This window comes from Peromyscus leucopus, chromosome 7, assembly GCF_004664715.2.
Source record: "Peromyscus leucopus breed LL Stock chromosome 7, UCI_PerLeu_2.1, whole genome shotgun sequence".
Lineage (NCBI taxonomy): Eukaryota > Metazoa > Chordata > Mammalia > Rodentia > Cricetidae > Peromyscus > Peromyscus leucopus.
The window spans coordinates 16,045,355-16,069,135 of record NC_051069.1 but is presented as its reverse complement, the minus strand read 5'-3'; the positions used below and the strand labels follow the sequence as shown (position 1 = coordinate 16,069,135).

Sequence of the window (23,781 nt, the reverse complement as noted above, 5' to 3'; positions counted from 1 at the left end):
GCAAGCGGTTGGATTATGTGAACCATGCCAGAAGACTGGCTGAAGATGACTGGACAGGGATGGAGGGTGGGGAAGAAGATAAGAAAGATGAAGAGGAAATGGACATTGACCCTGGCAAGAAGTTACCAAAACGCTATGCTAATCAAGTAAGTGGTCTAGAGTTTTGCACCCTCCACATGCAGCCAAAACCCACCAAAATAAATGAAATGCTGCTATAAAAAGAGGATGGGTAAAGCTAGTTGCTGTGTATTTGTAGAGAGAATGATGGTAGCAGAGCTGGCTTAGAGCTCTGCTGACTGATTGGAAGCCCTGATGAAGCTGGATGTGGTGGTACACGCCTTTAGTCCAGCACTTGGGAGGTAGAGGCACGTGGATTTCTATGAGTTCGAGGCCAGCCTGATCTACATAGTGAGTTCTAGGATAGCCAGGCTATATAGAAAGACTGTCTCAAAACAAAATCAAAACCAAAACCACCGATGAAGCCTGTGGATAGTGATTTAGAGTTACTAGTCCATCTAGCCCATGCCATTAACCAGAGGCTGCCAGCTCATACAGAAAGCTCCTGAGCTACTACTCTAGTAACAGATCCCACATCTTCATCATCCTCATTCTTCTGGCAGGGACTATAACCCAGGGCTTTGTATATGCTAGGCAAATGTTCTGTCATTATTGAACTAGAACCCCAGCCTCCTTGTTTTTTGTTTTTTTGTTTCGTTTCGTTTTGAGATAAGGCCTTTCTTTGTAGCCCTGGTTAGCCTGGAATTACTATGTAGACCAGGCTGGCCTTGAACTTACAGCAAGTAGTCCCTTCCTTTGCTGTAATTATAGGCATGCTCTATCATTCCTGGCCTTCCTTTTTTTTGAACAGTCATGCACAGTTGGTTTGGATGGCCCTGCTCACACTCCCAGCGTCCTCCTCCCTTCCTCGGTTGGTGGTCTTTCCCAGCTAGAGTGGTAGGAGGCCAGTCTTGGCGGTCTTGGCATTGTACACTGGGGTGACAAAAGGCAGGAGGAAGTACATCGGTCCTTAAATAAAGAGATCCTGTGCAGGACATCCAGTTGACCAAGGTAATGTTGAACAATGAAACAACCAGTCACTTTGTCACACTCAATTAAATGCTGGCAGTGCTACAGGAGTAATGGGAAAGAGGCAGTCCTGTGTTCCAGAAGAAGAAAGGTTGTAGGTCTGAGTTAAAGCCGGGGTCTTCCCCGCTATAATATACTACTTTATAGAATCCTCTTGCCTTTAGGATACACTTCTTGGGAATACCCATCTATCTGTTTCTCCCGGCCAAATATAGTACAGATAATACCTTCTGTGACAATGTATACTTCAGTTTTTGTTTATTTTCGACAAGGTTTGTCTATGTAGCTCAAGTTGGCCTTGAGCCCATGATTCTTCTGCCTCATACAATTTAGTTCTGTTCAAGAAAAATGAAAAACTTGTTATATGTAATCAGGCTTTGCTGTGTGATAGACATGGATCATAAATAGCCCCTATACTGTTATTTTTTATTTTTATTTTTTTTGTTTTTCATAAATAACTCCTGTACTCTTATTTTTTATTTTTATCTTTTTGTTTTTAGAGATAAGGTTGCTCTGTGTAGCCCTAGCTATTCTGGAACTTGCTCTGTAAACCAGGCTTTCCTCAAACTGAGAGATCCACCTACCTCTGTCTCCCAAGCCGCAGGATTAAAGGCATGTAACACCCTTGCCTTGAAAATTCTTTGTATGTTTATTTTTGAAACAGGGTTTTTCTGTGTAGCCTTGGCTGTCTTGGAGCTCAGTATGTAGACCAGGCTGACTTCGAACTCAGAGATCCACTTGCCTCTGTCTCCTGAGTGCTGGGATTAAAGGTGTGTGCCACCATGCCTGGCAACCTCTTTTAGTCTTAATCAGAGAAGCCTCTTTTTGAAGAGAATGATGGTTGGCTGTTTAAGGTGCTGAGAATAAGTGACAGCTGAATGTTCAGTCCTAAAATTGACATTTATACCTTCCCCTCTAAGGCTTAGGGAACATTTTAGAAGAGAAAACAGAAAGAATGGAAGAACAGAAGCGATGGAGAAGGGCTATGTATGAAATGCTGTCTTCCTCATTTTATGGGCATGATATAACCATTACAGTCATGAACTCATGGCAGCTGCAGTTTCTTGCACTGGGCCTATAAAAGACTGGCCTACCCCTCCTTGCTGAAATAGAGGCTGTGGGTAGACTCTGGGAGGAGGGAGTCAGTGTCTCCAGTACATACCCACTAGTGAGCCCTTCGGGCTCAGACGCATAGTCCAAATCTAGACCCTGGTTAAAGGCAGCGGGTCACAAAACAAAAAGACATAAATGTGGAGAAAGGATTTGTAGGGAGGGGAGGAGTTGAAGGGGTGGGAGAGGTATAAGAAAGGGTGGAGGGGAACCGGGCAGTGGTGGCGTACGCCTTTAATCCCAGCACTTGGGAGGCAGAGCCAGGTGGATCTCTGAGTTCGAGGCCAGCCTGGTCTATAGAGTGAGATCCAAAGCTACACAGAGAAATCCCGTCTCAAAACAACAACAACAACAACAAAAATAACTAAATAAGTAAGTAAATAAAAATAAAAACACTTTGCTGGGCGGTGGTGGCACATGCCTTTAATCCCAGCACTCGGGAAGCAGAGCCAGGCAGATCTCTGTGAGTTCAAGGCTAGGCTGGTTTACAGAGTAAGGTCCAAGACAGGCACCAAAACAACACAGAGAAACCCCGTCTTGAAAAAAACAAAATAAAATAAAAAGAATAGTAAGTCCCTTCCCTAGAGCCTATGACTTCTGCAGCCGTTGGTCTTTGACTGAGGTTCACATTTCATATATAGTCTCCCTCCTGTAGACCACACTTCCCATCAGGTTGGTCACTCCCAACAGTCATGCTGCTATTGCACAAAAGGGCAGGTCTCCCTGGCAGGTTGGTATTGCAGGTGTTTGGAAGAAATGAAGAACAGCAGGTTTGGTAGAAGAAGCTGAGACCCTTCAGAAATGAGCTTTATTAGAAAAGAGAGACTGGAGACTCTGGGGGCCATGACTAGACCTTGAGGTTGGAAAGCATCAAAAGGACAGTCTGTCATATCAGAGGCAGCATGACGAGTCCTTACAGGGAAAGAGAGGCTTCCCTTTAAAACCTGGAAAGGAAACAGATATGTAGTACACTCATTTGATCCCAGTATTTGGGAAGCAGAGATGCCAGTGTAGTTTTCATATCTAGTTATAGACCAGCCAGGTTTGCAGAGTGAAACTCTGTCTCAAACAAACAACAAAAAAACTAAATGAACAAAAATCCAAACCTGGAAAGAAAATTCATTAACCAATTAGCTTTAAGTAGAAGAGTAAGATAGATTAGCCATCATGGACAATATGATGGGGATCTGAAGGAGAGAGTTCCTTTAGAAGAGAAATCCCCAAAACAAATAGAATATTTGGGCTTTTATAAATTTTAGAGGGGCGGGGGGATTCCACCCTGTATGATTGAGTTTGGTTTACTCTAGACGACTCCTTGCATGTACTGGGCAGGGCCATAAATTTCTCTTGCACAGCTTGGTGAGACCACTGATGTCTCTTCTCTCCCAGCACTCTGTAAAGCTAGCCAAAAGGGAGGAAGCTTTCAGTTGAGTTCCAAGTTGACTTTTCTATTATCTTACAACCAAGACTGTGTTGTCTTTAGAAGTAGTGTCTCTCTTTTTAAGATTTATTATTTATTTATTTGCATTTGTGTGTCTGTGTGCTTGTACATGCATGCATGCATGCATGTATGTATACATATGGGGAGTGACCACAGATGCCAAAAGAGGGCGTCTGATCATCTGAAGCTGGAGTTACAGGTTGTTGTGAGCTGTTGGGACCTGGACTCTCTTTCTGTGGAAGAGCAACAAGCATTCTTAACTACCAAGCCATCTCTCTAGTCCCAGCAATAAGTTCTTACTATTTTGTTCTGGTAGATCACTTTTTATTTCAGTAGCTCAGGCTGGCCTTTAAGTTGCTGTGTAGCCAAGGATGAGCTTGCATTCCAGATCCTTCAAAACTTCCACTTCCAAGTGTAGAATTACAAGTGTGCATTATCACTTCTAGCTAATTCTAGAACATTTTCTTCATCACACACACACACACACACACACACACACACACACACACACACACACACCTCATATTCTGCCCACCTAGGGCAGCTTTTAATCTGCTTACTAAACATTTATCTATACTCTTTAGAAAAATGTTCTGTCCTTTACCATTTATTTTCTTTCTGCTAAAGAATATTTCATTTATTGTATGTGTGTTTTGTGTGTGTACCTGTGTGTGTGTGTGTGTGTGTATGAGTGTGCATGTGGAGGTGAGAGAACAACTTTTAGAGGCCTTTTCTCCACAGACTTGCACAGCAAGCACTTTATCCCCCCCCCATTTTCCTACCCTTCCCCTTGTCCGTCCTCCCTTCTCCTTCCTGTTTTTTCTATCTTTCTTTTGCAACGTTGAGAATTGAACACAATGCCATGAACATTCACAAGGCAAGCATTCTCCACTATTCTGTACCGCAGCCCCACTCTCTCTGGGGTTTTTTCTTGAGATTTGGGGATGGACCCCGTCAGTGGTGGTGCAGAGAGCTAGATATGGTGCTCCCTGCTGCTGCCCCTGCAGCAGCCTTTTCAGAGCGTCACTCTGGTAAAGCCAGATCATTGACTTTGCCTCCAAAAGGAATTTCAGGATGAGTCAGTATGAAGCAGCATTTTAGTTTTATTTTTTTTAACATTTTATTTATTTATTTGAATGTGTACATGTTTATGCTGGCTAGTTTTTACATCAACTTGACAGAAGCTAGGTCATTTGGGAAGAAAGACTCCTCATTGAGAAAAATGCTTCCATAGGATTGGCCTGTAGGTGAGTCTGTACAGTATTGATGATTGATGTGGGTGATGTGACTCCTGGGCAGGTGGTCTAGGACAGCCAGGGCTGTAACACAGAGAAACCCTGTCTCAGAAAAATAACTAAAAGAAAGCAGCTGAACAAGCTGTGCAGAGCAAGCCAGTAGTCACCGTTCCTCCATGGCTTCTGCATCAGTTCCTGCTCCAGGTTCCTGCTGTGCTTTGGGTTCCTGCCCTGACTTAATGGAATTGCAAGTGAAATAACCCCTTTTCTCCCCAAGTCGCTTTTGGTCACAGTGTTTTATCACAGCAATAGAAACCTTAGATAAGGTGTGTAAGGATGCATCTGCCATGGGATGTGTGTGAAGGTCATGTGATTCCCAGATACTAAACTTGGGTTATCAGCCTTGGTGGCAATTGCCTTTACCCACTGAGTTATCTTGCTAACCCAGAGTGGGCTTTTTATATATATTCATTAGCGCGCACACGTGTGTGTGTGTGTGTGTGTGTGTGTGTGTGTGTGTGTGTGTGTATTTTTATAAAGTTACCAGATTTTTGTTTGTTTGTTTGTTTGTTTGTTTTTCGAGACAAGGTTCTCTGTGTAGTCCTGGATCTCGTTCTGTAGACCAGGCTGGCCTCGAACTCACAGAGATCTGCCTGGCTCTGCCTAAGTGCTGAGATTAAAGGTGTGCACCACCACTGCCTGGCATAAGTTACCAGATTTTTTTACTATTTTATTATTGTTTTGTGTGCATGAGTATTTTGCCAACATGAATGTATGTGTACCACATGCATGTCTGGTGCCTGTGGAGGTCAAAAGAGGGTATCAGATTCCCTGAAACTGGAGTTGGGGATGGTTATGAGCCACTATGTGGGTGCTGGAATCTGAACCTAGGTCCTTTACAAGAGCAACAAGTGTTCTTAACTGCTGAGCCATATCTGTAGCTCTTATAAAAGATATTTTTAACATGGACTTCCTTGTGGGAGTTAACAGAAAGAGAGGAACTAAAGGAAAGAGTGTGGCACACCAAGATCTAGATGTGGACTTCTCAAAGCAGAATTGCCCTTTATTTCCTTTATGATAGCCATACATAGGATTTTGATGTCTTTAAAAAAAATTGCTAAGAGGAACTGGAGAGAATGCTCAGCAGTTAAGAGTACTAGCTCTTCCAGAGAACCTGAATTCAGTTTCTAGCACACACATGATGGTTCACAAGTTTGTAACTCCAGTCTGAAGGATCTGATACTCTTTTCTGGCCTCCTTGAGCACTAGACATGCATGTGGAGCACAAAGATACATGCAAATAAATACCCATACACCTAAATAGAGTAAAAAAAAAAAAAAAAAGTTGCTAGGAAATTTAAGGCATATGGAACAGGATTACACTTACTTTGTAAACAGAACTGTAGATCACATGGATACAGGAAGTTAGGATATTGTCACTGTAAATAAAGCCTAATAGTCTTGTTTATGAGAGTCCTAGAATATATTCAGAAAAAGAATAAGGTCATATCTAAGGTATACACTTAGGTAGTAGCCTGATTTATTGTTAATGTTCTTATGTGAAAACACTTATTTTTTTCCAAAACAGGGTTTCTCTGTGTATATTTCTGGCTGTCCTAGAACTTACTCTGTAGACCAGGCTTGCCTCAAACTCAGAGATCCTCCTGCCTCTGGCTCCCCAGTGCTGGGATTAAAGGCATGCACCACCATACCTGGCTTTTTTTTTTAAGATTTATTCATTTAATGTATGTCTGTGTGAGGGTGTTAGATCCTCTGGAACTGGAGTTACAGACAGTTGTGAACTGCCATGTGGGTGCTGGGTCTTCTGGAAGAGCAGCCAGTGCTCATAACCTCTGTGCTATCTCTCCAGCCCCATACCTGGCTTTTAAAGTGTTTTCAATAGCTCTTACAGCAAATATTGACAATCATGCTCAAATTATTTTTTTAAATGTGACTATGTGTATGCCTATAATGAGTTTCTGTGTACCATATGTGTGTAATGTGCTGGAATTCTCCCTTGTCCCCCAGACTAGGTTTCTCTGTAGCCCTGAATGTCTTGAAACTAGCTCTATAGACCAGAGATCTACTTGCCTCTGCCTCTCAAGTGCTGGGATTAAAGGTGTGAGCCACTGCTGACAGCTCAGGCATGCAGTTTTAACGTTCAGGAGGTAGAATTAGAGGCTCATAAGTTCAGGGTCATTTTCACCTACAGAGTGAGTTAAGGCCAGCTTTAAAAACTTGAAACAGCGTCTCATTAAGTTGTCCAGACAAGCTGTGAACTTGGCAGTCCTCTCATCCGAGCCTCCCAAGTAGCTGAGATTATATGCCTATACCACCAGGCTTGCCTCCTAAAATCTTTTATCATAATGTGCGGCGTATCCATTTGGGAAATGATGATCAAGTCTGAGCATGACTCAGGGTGAGTATTCATTCCTGAGGTGTAAACCCAGAATATGATAGTTATGCTGGTAGGCAGTAGGCAAATAAGGAAAGGAAAAAAAGCCTCTTTAGGCCTTGAGGTAGAGGAGTAAGTAGGATACAGATAGTGATAATAAGGGCAGATGCCAAGTCACCAGTGAATGCCTGTCATCTTTGGTTATGCTGGAGACCAGCTTCTTTCCTTAGAGCACCTGGGGTGGAAGTACCTCTGCCCTCAACTTTTAGCTATATTTGTATTATATATGTGGGGTGTTAATGCTTTGTTCTTGTAACGTTTGAATGATAAACTCCTGCTGATTTTTTTAACACCATTTTTATATTCCCAGTTGATGCTTTCTGAGTGGTTAATTGACGTCCCTTCAGATTTGGGGCAAGAATGGATTGTGGTTGTGTGTCCTGTTGGGAAAAGAGCCCTTATCGTGGCCTCCAGGGTGAGTAACTGCTTCTTGCCTCTGACACCAGCAAGCCTAGTATGTGATAAAAGGGATGTTAGCCTCCATTTTCATCCGCCACACAGCTGTGCCTGGAGCTGGCCTCGAAGTGTTTTCCTGCTGCAAGAGTCTTTGGCTCCTCTCTTTGGGCTAATGACAGCCCTGTAAGATGCAGAAGCAAGAGGCAAGGATGCCTCTGAATGCCTAATGAGAATGGTAGCTCTCTCCTACAGGGCTCAACCAGTGCCTACACCAAGAGCGGCTACTGCGTCAATAGGTTTTCTTCCCTTCTGCCAGGAGGCAACAGGAGAAACTCAACAACAGCCAAAGGTACCTACATATGATATCTATTTACTGTGTTTTTTCGTCTTCCTTCCCCACTATCCCTTCAGTGCTGGGGCTCAATCACAAAGGATCTCTGAGGCTTCAGGGGCCGGCCAGCCAATTCAGTAGGTAAAAGTGCTTTTTGTGAAGTCCTCATGACCTACATTTGAACCCACAGTGAAAGTTAGAGAGTGGTTAACTCTAAGAGTTGTCCTCTGATCTCCACATGTGTACCATAGCACATGCCCATGTGCATGTAACATACATAATAATAAAACTTTAAGTTAAAATGAAACACCATGTCTAAAAGCAAGTTCGAGAGAAAGGGCTTTTTTGCCTTATGCTTCTGCATTGTAGTTCATCATTTATGGAAGCCAGGACAGGAACTCAAACAGGGCAGGAACTTGGAGGCAGGAGCTGATGTAGGGGCCATGGAGGGTGCTGCTTACTGGCTTGCTCAACCTGCTTTCTAATAGAATCTAGGACCTCCAGCCCAGGGGTGGCACCACCTACAGTGGGCTGAGCTCTCTTTGCCAATCAGTAACTAAGAAAATGCTCTAAAGGCTTGCCTATAGCCCAATCTTATGGAAGCATTCTCTCTCTCTCTCTCTCTCTCTCTCTCTCTCTCTCTCTCTCTCTCTCTCTCTCTCTTTCTCTCTCTCTCTCTCTCTCTCTCTCTTATTTTGTATTTTTTGAGACAGTGTTTCCTTGTGTATCCCTGGTTGTCCTGGAACTTCCTCTGTAGACCTGCTGGCCTTGAAGAAATCCACTTACTTCTATCCCCAAGAGCTGGGATTAAAGTGCACCACCACCTCCTGGCAGGAAGCATTTTCTTAATTGAGGTTCCCTCCTCAAAGATAACTCTAGCTTATGTCAAGTTGACATAAAACTGTCCAGCATACCATGTAACCCAGGCTGGCCCGAACCTCCTGATTTTCCTACCTTAGCCTCCCCGTTGCTAGGACTGCAAACTGAGATAATAAGCATGTACCATTATGCCTAGTTATTTACTAAGTTTTTGTCATTTAAGGAAAATAAAAAGTAAGGTCTTATATAGCCAGGCTATCTTCAAACTTGCCATGTAGTCAAGACTTGAAACCATTTGATCTACTTCCCAAGTAGTAGAATTATAAGTATGAGCCATTATGTATGGTTCATTTGCAATTTTTTTTACTAGTACAAGATGGTGCCTTGCTTGGCTAAGAATTTGGGGGGGGGGGTATTTGTTTTTTACGTTTAAATTTTTCTTTATATTTTATTATTTTGTGTGTATGAATATTTTGCCTGCATGTATTTCTGTGTACCTCTTGCATGCAGTGGCCCTGGAAGCCAAAGGGGTTCTTCAGACCGCCCAGCACTAAAGTTATAAACTACTGTGAGTTGCTATGTGAATGCTGGGCATTGAGGGTTCTCTGAAAGATCATTCACTGCTCTTAACTTCTGGGCTATTGCTACAGCACCATGGTTTTGTTTATGAGACAGTCTCATGTTGCACAGGCTGGCCTTCAAATTGTTCTGTGGCTAAGGATGATATTGCTTTATTGAACATTGAATATTGTTGAGTATCGAACCCATGACTTTATGCTTTCCAGACAAGTACTTTAACAATGGAATTACATCCCTTGACTCCATGTTTTACAGTTGTTTGTTTTTAACATCAAGTCTGTTCAATAGGTTCTGGGATAGAACAAAGTTCAAAACTTTGCAAATATTCTCCATAGGAAAAAGCAGAAAGTAAACCAGACGTAGTAATTAGCATTTCAGTTGATGATGGGAAGAGTGGAATATTTCTGATGCTTCAGTGTAGGGGCCTTGAGTGTTGAATGAACCCAGGGAAGTTGGGGGTGGACTTCTAACATGTTTGGGTGGATTCCCAGGTCTACTGGATGCACCCTTGGAGCCTAGAGATGGATTGTAGGAGCAGGTGTGTGCATTTCCAGGGTATGGAGGTCAGGCAATGAAATGAGTGAATGCCTGGGGATGGTAGGTGGATACATGAATCAGGAAATTGGACACCCAGTGTTAAGGTGGGACCCTAGGGGCCAATCAAGCTTGTTGGAGAGGTGGGGGGCATGGGGTTAGAGGTGGACCAAGCAAAGTGAGAGCCAGGGCTGATTCACACTCACTGAGTCTTGTGGAGACATTGGATGGGGCTGGGTGCTCCAGAATCTAATGTGAAATTGGAGTAAAAACTGGTTGTTTTTCAGTTCTAGTGGATCCAAAAACTTGTCTTTGGCCTTGTTAGTCTCTCTGCTCAGCACCTAGAAGATAATGGTCTGTAGGGCTTGACCCATAAGCAGTTACACTGTACTGGTCTAGGGCCTCAATGCTCTAGTTCTAGGCAGAGAGAAAATAGTGGAAGGACATGCTGGCCCTGGTAATCTCCAGGTTGTCCATCTAGAACAGGAGGCTCTGCTGGCCCATCTCTGTGCACCTCTGTTACTTTGTATCCCAGGCTGCAGATAGTCACAAACTTCTTCCTTTTCACCTTAACTCTTTTCTGGAAGTTAACAGGACAGGGCCTCTTTAGCATCATGGATGCTCCCTGTGTCAAGTTGTCTGATGCTTTATTCTTAGATGTAGGCGAGGTAGCTCCCCTTCTTATTGTATGGAATCAGAATCAGGCAGAGTTTACATTTGTAAAAATCCTAGGTGATTTTCTATAAAATATGAACTTTTTTTTTTTTCTTTCAATATTCAAGACAGAGTTTTTCTGTGTCAATTTGGCTGTCCTAGAACTCAATCTGCTGACCAGGTTGTCCTTGAACTCACAGAGATCTGCCTGCCTCTGCCTCCTGAGTGCTGGGATTAAAAGCATGCGCCACCATGTCCCAGCTGTCATTGATTCTGATAGTCTCACGGCCAGCTGCTGCTGGTTTTGTTCTTGTTGATCCCTGTTACTCTCCAAGGACAAGGCCACATCCCCATTCCTAGTCTTGCACCCTGGTTAACGCTAGAAATCCATAGGGGAAGGACTTGGGCTTTAGGAGATAGGGAGCAACGTTCTCCTGAGGCTTCTCCATCAGAGCAACGCCACAGCTTGACTGTGTGCATGTGCAAAACAGACCCTTGGTTAGTTGTTTTAATGACCCACTTTGAAAGCATTCTCCCTCAGGGTCAGGTCTCCTCAGCTGCATGATACATGCATCCTGTGAGGCCCACCAGATAGTACATTTCTGAATGAAATCATCATGCCCTTTATTAGAAAACGACATGCACCATTTTTTCCATAAAGATCCCTGACAGAATGTCAAGTGTAACAACACAGTGAGCTGTTTCTGGGGTTTCCCAGTCCAGTTCCCTTTCTCCTTTGTCATTTTCTGACCTTAGCTTCTTCCTACCTGGCTTCAGTAAATGGATTAGGTTATAAGGATTAAATAATGTATTGTTTTGAGAAGAACTGGCAAGGCTGAGGCCCATACCCTGCTCCTCTGGTCTCGCCTTGCTCAGGCTAATTGACGATTTCTTCTGTGGTTTTTTTTTTTTTTTTTTTTTTTTTGGTTTGTTTGTTTGTTTGTTTTTTGAGACAGGGTTTCTCTGTGTAGCTTTGCATCTTTTCCTGGAACTCACTTGGTAGCCCAGGCTGGCCTCGAATTCACAGAGATCTGCCTGCCTCTGCCTCCCGAGTGCTGGGATTAAAGGCGTGCGCCACCACCTCCTGGCTCTTCTGTGTTTTGTAGTAAGGCTAGCTTTCTCTGTTGGGTTGGTTTTTTGTTTTTTTTTTTTCAGACTGATTCATGTAGGGATCAGGTTGGTCATGTTCTAAGGATGACTTTAAATTCCTGATCCTCACCAGGTGTGGTGGTGCACACCTTAAATCCCAGCAGTCAGGAGGCAGAGGCAGGCAGATCCCTGAGTTGGAGACCAGCTTGATCTACAAAGTGAGTTCCAGGACAGCCAGGGCTACACAGAGAAACCCTGTCTCAAACACTCAAACACACACACACACACACACACACCAAAACAAGAACATCAACAAAACAAACAAACAAAAAATCCAGAAAGAAAGAAAGATTCCTGATTCTCTTGCCTCAGCCTACCAAGTTCAGAGAATACAGGCAAGGGGCACTGTAGCCTGCTCCCTTTACTCCAGTTTTCTTCTAGAACTCCTGTTGTTCATAGTTGATGTTGTGTGACATACATAAACTCTTCCTATGATCATCTTATATCTATTTCCTTGAAGCAAGTGACAAGTTATACTTGATATTCCTCACATGGCACAGCACTTACAGTAAGAACGTAACAGGTAATTTAAAGCCAGATTCGACTGTGTCCAGTCCCGCAGAAGGCTAATGCAAGCTTGGGTAACAGAGCAAAACCTTTCACATACACATAAAATAAAAATAGCCTAGGGATGGTGGCAGGTGCTCATGATCCCAGCATTCAGGAAGTCAAGGACAGTAGGACTGCCCTAAGTTTGAGGCCAGTCTGGGTTACAAAGTCAAGTCCTGTCTTAAAACGATAAAATATTGGTTTGATGGTACCTGCATATAATCTTAGCACTTGGGAGATGGAAGCAAGAAGATAAGGAGTTCAAAGTCATCTTTGAGTCCATAGTGAATTCCAGGCTAGCTTGTCTTAAAAAAACAAAGCAAAACTAAAACCTGAGCTTCTCTAAAAGTAAATAAATGTCCCAACTTGTTTAGAATTCCTACTTGCTAAAGTATGATCTCTCATACTGTCTTACTTCATAACATCCTTCAGCTATGCCAAGTAACTAGAAAGGGCTATGCAGAACTCTCTCCTTGATGAATCCATCATCTTTAGCACTGGCAATTGCCATAAGCCCTACGGATTCTTTGACTTGAGCCTCTTAAGATGAGGCTCCTTTCATCATGGTGGATGGAACTCTGGCTGGAAGTTGAGTTCTGTGTTGACTTTCTTCCTTGTATCTGTAGACTACACCATTCTGGATTGCATTTACAGTGAGGTGAACCAGACCTACTATGTTTTGGATGTGATGTGCTGGAGGGGACACCCTTTTTATGACTGTCAGGTAAGGATTGATAATCTCCTCATGTCTTTACTGTCTTCTTTCCTCCCGGGAAGGTGGTTCAGCATGTGGGTTTGGTACGTGACCAACTTCTTGGTAGATACAGGATGTGGTAATCAAGAACATTATCTAATGCTCCCTGCATCTTTGAGGGTGTTTGAATTAGCTTAGTTTTAAAAATAAGTCTGAGGAACTAAGGGAAATACAGCAGTTCTTAAGGAAGAAGACACAGCAGAGGTGCAGCTGGGGCCACCCCCTCGCATCGCTCCAGAGAATGAGAGGATTGTGGTAGGAATGATTGAAAGGTTAGTGTGCCATCTTATGCAGACAACACCATCAAATAAACTCCTGTACCTTCCCTCCTTCACCCACCACATCCTGACCCCAAAAATGCCAGGTCATCCTTGATATGATACAAAGCCTCAAATCTCAAAGCTTGCTCTAGGAAGAGATTACAAGGCATGAACATTAATGCCTAGCTCCAGATTGACTGACTGTCTGTCTGTCTGTCTCTCTATCTCTGTCTCTTCATCTCTCTGTCTGTCTGTCTCTCTCTTTTGAGACAAGGTCTCACTGTGTAGCCCTGGCTGGCCTGAAACTCAGAGATGTTCCTGCCTCTGCCTCCAGAGTGCTGGGATCAAAAGCATGCATCACCACACTGGGATAGCCTGCTAGACTGTTTCTTTATATCTATTACCTTATGGTGGATTTCAGGAAATGCCAGCTAGTGGTGGTTCATTTTGTTTGATATAGAATCTTTCTATCTAGCCCTGGGTGGCCTGGAGCTCTTTAAGTAGCCTTCACCTAACTTTGTTTTTGAGACAAGAAGTCATTATGTAGCCTAGGCTACCCACAAACCTATGATCCTCCTCCTGACTCAGTCTCCCCAAGAGGTTGGGATTACAGGCTTTTATCATCATTCCTGGTTCATGTTTCCCTTTAGTTTATCTATCTATCTATCTATCTATCTATCTATCTATCTATCTATCTATCTATCTATCTATCTATTTTTGTTGTTTGTTTGTTTGCTTTAGGTTTTTCAAGACAAGATTTCTTTGTGTTGCCCTGGCTGTCCTGGAACTAGCTCTCTAGACCAGGCTGGCTTCAAACTCACAGAGATCCACCTGCCTCTGCCTCCCAAATGTTGGGATTAAAGGCGTGTGCCACTACCGACCAGCCCTCCCTTTAGTTTTGTTAAAGGATACTCACCACATATATTTACAGCTTACAGATTTGGTAATTAAAACCACATATATATTTATTTATGCTATAAGAAAAAGACAAGTTCAGCATGGTAGCTCATGCCTATGGTCCCTTTAGTACAAACTGAAGCAGGAAGAATGTCATGAATTCCAAGCCCAGCCTGAGCTGCATAGCAAGACCATTCCTGTGTCAACAAAACAACAAATCAAGGGGCTGAGGATGCAGCTCAGTTGGTAGAATGCTTACCTACCATACACAGAACTCTCGGCTCAGTCCCCGCCACCTCATACTGGTCCATGCCTATAGCCTTCACAGAGGATCAGAAGTTCAAGGCCATCCTTTGATAGATACCAAGTTTGAGGCCAGCCTGAGCTGTATGATACCCTGTCTCAACAAAAACACAGAAGAAAAAGAAAATTACTTTTATCGTTTCAAATTTCCAGAAGCAAAGTAAAAGAACAAGGAGTGTCTCATAGAAGGATGCACATTAATAATTCAGAGAATCAAGTACTTAGGAAAAGATTCAGCATTGTAGTGTTTTTTAAGAGCCAGATTAAAATGAAGCAAGGGAGTTAGTATTAATGTGCTTTGGAATGAAGGAATCTAGGTCTCACAATACTTTCTTTGTTCAACCAGGCAAGTGACTTCACCTTTCTGATTCTCAGAGTCCGTAACATGTAAAATAGCAATAATGATAATATAGTTCCTAGAGCGTGGGTGAAGTTATTTATTTATTCATACATTCATCTATTTATTTGTTTGTTTTTCCAGACAGGGTTTCTCTGTGTAGCTCTGGTTTGTCCTGGAACTTGCTCTGTAACACCAGGTGTATGACACCATGGCCCATCTATTTATGTATTTTTTTTGTTTGTTTGTTTGTTTAAAGATAGTCTCATTCTGTAGCTGAAGCCGGCTTAGAACTATGTAGCCCAGATTGGCCTAAATTTTGTGGGCAATCTTGCTGTAGCTTTCCAAATGCTGGGGTTACAGTCATGGCCCACTATATCTGAGTGAAGATTGTGGTGTTGTTATTGTTTGACAAGCTACCTCACCCTATGTAAGAGGCTGAAGATTGCTGGATAGTGGGGGTGCACACCTTTGATCCCAGCACTGTGGAGGCAGAAGTAGAATTTCTGAATTTGAGGTTAGCCTGCTCTACAGAGCAAGTTTCAGGATAGTCTTGAAAAATCAAACCAAGGGCTAGAGAGATGGCTCAGCCACTGGCTGCTTTTCCAGAGGTCCTAAGTTCAATTCCTAGCAACCACATGGTGGCTCACAACCATCTATAATAAGATCTGGTGCCCTCTTCTGACATGAAGGTATATATGTAGAGCACTCATACATAAAATATAAATAAGTGAAGACACAAACAAAAATAATTAGATTACAGGTATTGGCTAGGCCTGGTGGCACATGCCTTTGATTCCAGCACCCAGGGAGGCAAGCAGGTCTCTGTGAGTTTATAGAGGCAAGTAAGCAGATCTCTGTTAGGTTGAGGTTAGCCTGGTCTACACAGAAAATCCCAAGACATTTGGATATGTAAATATATATATTGAGAGAGAGACAGAGAGAGATCCTGTTTCAAAGACAAATAAACAAACAAAAACCCCCACCAAACCTAAATAAATAAGTAAATATAAGAACTTGCTATATACTCCAGGATGGCCTCCAACTTGTGGTTCTTCTGTTCAGACTTCTGATTGCTCAGATTGCAGGTGTGAGCCACCATGCCCAGCCACCCTACTTTTGAAGTAGAGTGGAGTCAAGACAGGCCTTACGTATTGTAGGCTGATTTCACTATGTAGCCAAGGATGACCTGCCTCTGTCTCCTAAATGCTGGGATTTATGCAGGTTTGAGCCATTATGACTGGCAGCTTTCCTAAATTTTAAAAGAAAAAAATCTTTACAACATACACTTGTATGAAAATGCTTTTATGTAATATAATACTTTGTATAATATAAACAATGGAAATATATTTTAGAATTGTGTTAATCATTATTGTCTGTCTGTGATGTGTTTGAGTGAAGGCAAGTAAGTTCATGGGCATCAAAGGATATCTCTTGGGTGAAGGTTTTCATCTTCCAAGTATGGGTTATAAAGATCAAATTCAGGTTACAGGTTTGCATGGCAGGCACTCTTAGCCATTGATGCATCTTGTCTGAAACATACTCCACATGCAGTTAAAATCTTGAAAATTTTGATAACTTAATGGTTGAAAATGGAAATGGGAATAGCAACAGCAGGGCTTAGGTCTTTATAAGCCACATGGCTATTAGAATGAGATGTTTCATTCATATAAGAGTTTGAGACGAACAATATTTTATCTTTTTACTCAACCTTCTCTGTGGCAGACTGATTTCCGATTCTACTGGATGCACTCAAAGTTACCAGAAGAAGAAGGACTTGGAGAAAAAACCAAGATTAATCCTGTAAGGCTGTTGTTAAGATTACAGAGTTCTTTCTTCTATTATTGTTTGGTTTTGAGACAAGGTTTCATATGGCCCAAGCTGGCCTTGAATTGGTTATTCAAGTCTAAGCTATGGCCTTAGACTCCTGATCTTCCTGCCTCAGCTTCCCACTTACTAGGATTACAAGCATGAGCCACAATTCCCTTCTCTCTCTCTCTCTCTCTCTCTCTCTCTCTCTCTCTCTCTCTCTCTCTCTCTAATATATATATATATATATATCCCTCCCTCCCTCCTTCCCTCCTTCCCTCCCTCCCTCCCTCCCTCCCTCCCTCCTTCCCTCCCATTTCTTTCTTTCTCCCAGTCCTTTCTTTCTCCCCCTCTCCTCTCTTTTCTTTTTAAACAAGGTTTCTGTACATAGTCCTGGCTGTCTTATAGACCAGGCTGGTCTCAAACTCAGAGATTTGCCTGCTTCTGACTCCTGAGTTCTGGGACTAAAGGTGTGTGCCACCATGCATGGCCTAAAATTATTTTGTAATTTTATGTATATATGTGTTTGCCTACCTATATGTCTACATTGCCTGGCACCCACAGAGACCAGAAGAAGGCATCGGATCTCCTCGAAGTGGTTGGGAACCACCATGTGGCTGCTAGAAATCAAAGCCAGGTCTTTTAGAAGAGCAGCCAGTGCTCTTAACCACTGAGCCATCCCTCCAGCCCCAGAGCTACCACTCTTGATTAATGAGTTTATCTTTCAAGGCAGCATATTATAATAGTACAATGGGAAGACTATGAGTTTAATAGACATTCAGATCTGAATTCTGTTTGTGAGTTTAATAATTACTAGTGTAAGGACTGGAGGTGTGACTCAGTTTACAGAACTTGTTTAGAATGTGTAAAGACCTAGGTTCAATCCCTAGCATCATTAAAAATAATAATGGTAATTAGTAGGATAATAGCCTCACTTGCTTTAGTTTCTTTATCTGCAAATGGCACTAATGAGCCAGGAGAGGTAGTACATACTTGTAATCCTAACACACAGGAGGCCAAGGGAGGAGGAACTCAATTTTGACATTAGCCTGGACAATATACTTATAGACTGAGATCCCATCTCTAAAAATAAAGGATACTATCAAGAGTTATTGTAAGAACCAAATTATACACACACACACACACACACACACACACACACACACAGAGAGAGAGAGAGATGCAGCCCCTCATAGCTTAATCCTTATGTGATGATGTGGGTATAAAATGATGCTTAGTATAAAGTGCTTTGTGTGTGTGTTCAGTTACCCTGGGCCTTATGCATTCTCAGCAAGTATTCTACCACTGAGCTGTACCTAGGTTGTGTGGCAAAACTTTTCTTGGGGAGACACAACACACATTTAGTCACCCCAGATAGAGAACCCACAATAGAACAAAGTACAATACTCCCCTAAAGTCCAACATGGTAAACCAATGAGTTCTTTTGGGGTTAGTTATAGGAATACAGGTAAGGGGTTACTTATAGGAACAGAAAAGATTCAAAGATGACTGTATCACCAAAGCCCACCCCAGCATGGGTGACAGCTCACAAAAGCTGGGAAATCAGCACCCGCAGGCAGCTCAACAGATTGGAGAGTGTCCTATCCAAGTGACTCTTTTCTAAGCCCCTTCCAGGCATCTCAGCTGGTTTCTGCTTCATCAGGCCGCTGTCTGGTCTCAGAGCCTTCTTTGCAGAGTATTTGCACCTTGTTCTGAGGAGATGCTCAGCTTTTATTGTTTACTCTGACAGGGTGATATGGCCTAGTGAATCTGGTCAACTTCAGAGACTTCCTGAAGCTATGTTGTTCCCCTGCTTAAGGAACGTCCCTGCGGGATAGAATGTTTCAATCTTGAGAAAACTATTATCCAACAACCTATTAGCATTTGTGGAGACAGGATCTCATTGTATAGCCCAGGCTGGCCTAGATCCTGCTATGTAAACCAGACTAGCTTAGATCTCTTTGAGTAGTACCTGGGACTTGGTGAAACATATACTTCTAGACAGTTCTTAGAGTGCTGGAAGTGGGGTCTAAGCATTTGAATTTCTTTCTATTTCCTCTCCCAACCCTGCCCCCTTTTTAAAGACAGGGTTGATAGCTTAGGTTGACCATGAACTCCACACTTACCGTGATTTTCCTGCCTCAGTTTCCTGAGTGCTGGGAAGAAAACCTTATTGGATAAAGCTCTTCAATCACTAGAGCCAGTATCATCTGAAACACATACTAACTCTTTGTTCTCATTTATATTTCAGTTTAAATTTGTGGGGCTAAAGAATTTCCCGTGTACTCCTGAGAGCTTGTGTAAGGTGCTGTCTATGGATTTTCCTTTTGAGGTAATGAAACCATTGTCTGTTGCTCTGACATGATTATAGGCTACAAGGAGACTGGGGTACATGAAATCTTAAGAGATCCTCTGATTTTGCTGTGTCTAAGCATCAAAACAGGGCTGAAAATTAATTCTAAGGAAATAATGTACTTGCTGCCCTCCAGAGCCTCAACTTCACCTCTCCTAAAGTCAGAACACCAGAATTCAGTAGTCCCCCATCACCCCCGGGAAACAGGCCTAGAGAAGAGCCGAGGATTCTTCCATCCTAGATCACCATTGTGTGCCTTGTTTGACTGCCATGGCAGGTTGTAAAGTAAAGACACACAGCATATGTGGTTGACTGACCCCAACAGATGCTTGAACCTCTGATCCCTTTTTGGTCAAAGCACAGATGGTTCCTGGGATAACAATGTTTACTAACCAGTGAGTGGCATGGTGGCATGGTAGTAGAGCCCACTCATTTACTTTGTCCAGACTTGCCATGTGTTAGCACTGAAAATCTCCTGTGTCCAGGAACTCCTGAGTCTGGGATAGTCTTTTACCATCTTCAGAACCTACAGTTACTCTCTCTTTTCTCTCTCTTTCTCTCTCTCTCTCTCTCTCTCTCTCTCTCTCTCTCTCTCTTTAGGTTTTTCGAGACAGGGTTTCTCTGTGTAGCTTTGCACCTTTTCCTGGAACTCACTTGGTAGCCCAGGCTGGCCTCGAACTCACAGAGATCCGCCTAGCTCTGCCTCCCAAGTGCTGGGATTGAAGGTGTGCACCACCACTGCCTGGCCACTCTCTCTTCTCTTAAGCAAAGTTTTCTTTGCCCCTGATCCCTTTTAAAATTCTGCCTAGTCAGGTCAAGTTTTGCTTGAAGTGTATTTAATTGTGTAAAGGATCACAGCTTCCTGGATAAGGAAATGACAAAGACTAAGTTGCTTCATTTCTGGGAGTCAATTAAGAAGGTGGTAAGAACACTATCTTTATTTATAACTCTTATATCCCAGTGGCAAGAAATGCTTTTTAAGGGGTGAGTCACTGAATCACAGAAGAGAAAGTATGGGGCTGTAGGAGGTTTTCCCGTTTAGAAAAACCGAGTTTCCCAGAATATGGCTCCAAACAGTCTAGGGGGAGGTTTAGGACTGTTCCTGTGCTCAGTCTGGTTCCTTAGTAGGGCTACCCAGATCTCTTTTTTTTCATCCCATATGAGGAGCTCAGCTTTGCTATTGAGACTTTGTGGTGGTAGAAAGTGCCTAGGATCCGGGGATAGAAGACATAGACTCAGGTTGAATTCCTGCTTCATACTTCGCATCTTTACAGAGGTGCCTAGAACTTTCTATGTTAAAAAAAACCCCATCTCTCAAATACCCTCTGTGTGGGTAAGAAAGTAAAACAATAGGTAGAAAGCATTCTGTAAATGAAACAGTGGGGGTTTTTGTTTTTTTGTTTGTTTTTTTCTTTTTATTATTCTTAGATCTCTCTCTCTTCCTCTTCATTTGGACAAGGTTTCACAATATAGCTCAGTCTGGTTAATCTTGAGATCTTCCCTCTTTCAACCTGCAGAATCTTGGGGTTATAGGTGTATACTACCATCTCTAGCCCCAGCCCTTTCTTTAAGAAACTTCATATGAGAAGCAAGGAATTTTTTCTACTGGCAGGGGCTTAGAATAAAAAAAGAAAAATTGGCTAGGCGTGGTTGCACACTCCTTTAATACCATCACTTAGAAGGCAGAGGCTGATGGATCTCTCTGAGTACAAGGCCAGCCTGGTCTACATAGCAGGATAGATGTGCTACATAATAGAGAGACCTTGTCCCACCCACACCCCCAAAGAAACAACCCACAAGAACTGCCTCTGTATAGCTGTTTTGGAAATATGTGGCCCACAGTCATGGTGATTCCTGGTTTTCCTCCTTTAGGTAGATGGACTTCTCTTCTACCACAGACAGACCCACTATAGCCCTGGGAGTACTCCCTTGGTGGGCTGGCTGCGCCCCTACATGGTGTCAGATATTCTCGGTGTAGCCGTGCCAGCTGGCCCTCTGACCACCAAGCCAGAATATGCCGGGCACCAGCTCCAACAGATTATTGAGCACAAGAAGAGCCAGGAGGACATGAAGGATAAACTCACACACAAGGCTGCTGAGAATGGGCACTATGAGCTGGAGCACCTATCTACTCCGAAGTTGAAGAGTCCTCCCTGCAGCCCCGAGAACCTCATGGACAACTAAAGAGGACAGCCCACAAAAGACTGGGGAAGAGGACAGTGATGATAGCAAGAGGTGACCTTATTTCAGAGTGCACTTTCCAAACCCACCCTACTGGAAACAGCTCGACACCCCTGTCTGGAATGTTGGCTCAGACTTTTGGGGGGTGGGTCCCTATTGGGTGGAGTTGGAATCCAGGTAGATTCGAATATCTCTTTACTGTGTGCATATATCCCAGGTCCACAATGTAAATATATGCGATTCTTAAGAAAAGTTGCTTATGATTATTAAGATTTAGATATCTCTTCCACCTTCCCCTTACTCCCTTACTTATGGCATGGCTGTTCAAATCTTGGCCCAATCACCCCTTTTAGCACTTGAACGTTCTGCTGAGTTTCCAGTTGCTGTTGGTAATGCCATTTTCTGAAAGGTCTTACCAGGAACTGCAGTTCTTGGTATTTGAATATGTTCCTTCTTCTGAGAAAACAAGTGTGATTTTTCTACGGTTTAGACCTTCCCAGAGATAAAATGCTAATGGGTTCATTTACTTCAAGAAATGTTAGAGCCCCTATCAGGAGATAAACCTCATGCTGTGCCTCTGAGATGTGGGTTATAGAAGTAGACAAGACCTTGAGGGTTGTGTTACCCAGTGAGAAATAAACCCCATAGTGTGTAGAGCATGGTGAAATGATTGGTTTAGTGCAGAAAGGTACCTAGAGTTTAGGGGCAAAGGAAGAGCAGATTTCACAGAGGAGGGTGGAGCTGGGCTATGGCAGACCAGGAAGAAAGCAGGCCCTCAGAGTTAGATGTTACTTAGCAGCATTCCCCTAGAGCAGGGTGGGACTTGATTGAGAATCAAGTAGGTTCAGCATGGCTCAAGTACAAAATAGAAGTGGAGAGTTAGGGAGAGGAGGCTGGAAGACAGAGGGAGCTTAGATTGTGTCCTAGTCAGGGAGTTAAGGAAAAGCCCTGGTGTACGATTCCTTCAGAAGCAAAGCTCCTCATCAGCTATGAAGTAGAAGATGGTGTTTAGAATTAAACAGTTAGTTTTCACTCCGTTCAGAAAGTATATTCCAGGTCCTGTGGCTTCAATCTGCAGCCCACTCTGCTTTCCGCTTTGTTAGGACCTCTCTTATTGGACAAACTGACCTTGCTATTCTCTTCAACAAAAAGTCTCCTCATGGAAAAACTTTCAAAGGGATCTAGGTCTGATCTTGAGTGAACTCCCTTTGAGTTCCTTAGTTCTGAGAACAGAGCTGGTGGTTCTGTTCAAAAGTAGTGGTTAAGCAGAGCCTGCTTACACAGGTCAGCACATCCAGAGGAGCTCGTCGAAGCATCTGCTCTTTTGGGTGTGAGCAGCTTTCTGATCAGACAGGAAGAAACTCTGCTTTGACTCTCACCCGGTGAGAGAGCCCACTGACTACATACAGGTTTAGGCATTTGCCTATCTAAGCTCTTTCCTGTATTTAGGTCAGATTTGCTATATAAATACAGTGGTGTTCCTTATGTTAAGGAACTTTTCTGCAGGCTGACCTTGAACTACCTTTTCTGCCCAGGCAAAGCCTTGAATTTTCAATCAAGTCTCAGCCTCCCAAGTCTCTGTGATTATATGCCTTGGCTCCCATCCCTAGCCTGTTTGAGAGTCTTGAATTCTGCAGTTTTCTTTCAGCAGCCAGCTTTATCAGTCTGGGGACTGTGCATGTCAGTGTCCTAGCAATTTGGCCAGACTTGGCTTAGTAATAAGCCTAGGCTTTGGGTATGGTGGCTTATGCCCAACACTTTTAGGAAGCAGAGACAGGAGAATTGCTATGAGTTTGAGGTCAACCTGGGCTATATTCTGAACACTATCTCAAAAAATAAGTAAATAAGTAAGTAAACCCCAAAATAAACCTGGAAGGATTACTTCCTCAAATCACCCATTCGGGAAACAGATGCATGTATAAGTCAAAACATGTTTCAACTAAAGTTAACAAGTACAATTTGATATGTTTAAAATAAATATTTCCTAATATCTTTAAGTGAGGAGCTGGTTTGATTGATCATACATAATAGTATGTCTCCTGGTCATATTTCTTTGGAAATTATAAAGCCACTTCTTACATTTATTTAGAAATGATTTTATGGGTGGTTGAACATGCTATAGATTTTAAGAACAAGTATTCTATTTAGTCCTGTGAATTTGATTAAAGAGAGCCATAGACTATGGTAGAATGCATACCTGTTATCCCAGCATTTGGAAAGTTAAGGCAGGAAAATTAGGGATTGACAGTCAGCCTGGACTGCCTGAGACCCTGTATCACAAAACAAGAGAATCAGGATATCCTGAGGGGGTGGTAGTGGAGAGAGAGCTCAGTGGTTAAGAGCATTTGCTGTTCTGAAGAGTACCAGATTTGACTCCTAGCACTCACATGATAGCTCGTAAGCTCCTGCAACTCCAGTTCTGGAGATTTCAGACTCTCTTTTGACCTCCACAGACATCTGCATGGATATGGTGGACATACCGACATACAGTCACGCATACACATAAAGTTTTAAAAAGTTAGTTGCTAAAGAGATGGTTTGGCAGCTAA

The 23,781-nt window shown here is 42.9% G+C and overlaps 1 protein-coding gene across 2 annotated transcripts in view; it reads left to right on the top strand.

The window, feature by feature from the left end:
* Positions 1–23,233, top strand: part of Snupn (snurportin 1) — a 32,771-nt gene extending 9,538 nt beyond the window's left edge. For both annotated transcript variants that reach the window (XM_028865055.2, XM_028865054.2), the window contains exons 3-9: positions 2–146; positions 7,638–7,742; positions 7,976–8,072; positions 12,965–13,062; positions 16,615–16,692; positions 18,950–19,030; positions 20,924–23,233. In XM_028865055.2, the coding sequence (XP_028720888.1) occupies positions 2–146; positions 7,638–7,742; positions 7,976–8,072; positions 12,965–13,062; positions 16,615–16,692; positions 18,950–19,030; positions 20,924–21,235 (916 nt within the window). In that variant the 3' untranslated portion in view covers positions 21,236–23,233. The remainder of the gene's footprint in view (position 1; positions 147–7,637; positions 7,743–7,975; positions 8,073–12,964; positions 13,063–16,614; positions 16,693–18,949; positions 19,031–20,923) is intronic.
* Positions 23,234–23,781: the final 548 nt, after the last annotated feature.